General features: G+C 43.2%; 1 protein-coding gene across 1 annotated transcript in view; it reads left to right on the forward strand.

Moving 5' to 3' along the window:
• Positions 1-611, forward strand: part of LOC119581742 (potassium channel subfamily T member 2-like) — a gene marked incomplete at its 5' end in the record, with an annotated part of 131,052 nt that overhangs the window by 113,072 nt on the left and 17,369 nt on the right. The window contains 1 exon segment of the mRNA XM_037929873.1: positions 435-524. Coding sequence (XP_037785801.1) covers positions 435-524 — 90 coding nt within the window.

The following is a 611-nucleotide window of genomic DNA, read 5'->3' on the forward strand; positions in this document are numbered from 1 at the left end:
GTTACTTGATGTTGATTTTTTAACCACTTTGTAGCATTGGTCCCGTGCGCGCTGTACGACAGGCACTGAGGCTTCTAACGTAATGACAGTATTTTTTCGTCATTCTGAGTGGTTACAGTTGACTGAATTAGTGCCCATTAACGTTTAGTTGTCAACTGGGTAGCATTTTTTAAATAAATGGCATAGAAAATTATAAGTAGGCCTATTGATTGATCCAAGTTGCTGTGACATCATTTCCAAATAACGTTTTTGATGAGATCAATATACATAATTGCTGAGACACCTCTAGACTTTGGTGTGTAAAAGTACAACTAGGTGAATGAGTACTAGAGCCTAGATCGGGTAGTAGTAGCATGACAGGTGATTCGCAGCCCTTAAACAATGCACAGCCACTCTACAGCTCATCAATGGCTTCCCCTTCCTTCACTGCCCAGGATGGAGACGCCTCGGACACTGGCCATTCATATTCACACTTATACGACACCACCTCTTGTTTTTTATGCCAAAGCAACCAAAACTCGATGGTAAGTTTTAGCTTCCGGATGAGGACTCAGTTGGGAGCCCTGTTCACCGTGTAGACAGGAAGCCCCTCACATCCCTTTACCTCCAAC

Source organism: Penaeus monodon, chromosome 15 (genome assembly GCF_015228065.2).
Source record: "Penaeus monodon isolate SGIC_2016 chromosome 15, NSTDA_Pmon_1, whole genome shotgun sequence".
NCBI lineage: Eukaryota > Metazoa > Arthropoda > Malacostraca > Decapoda > Penaeidae > Penaeus > Penaeus monodon.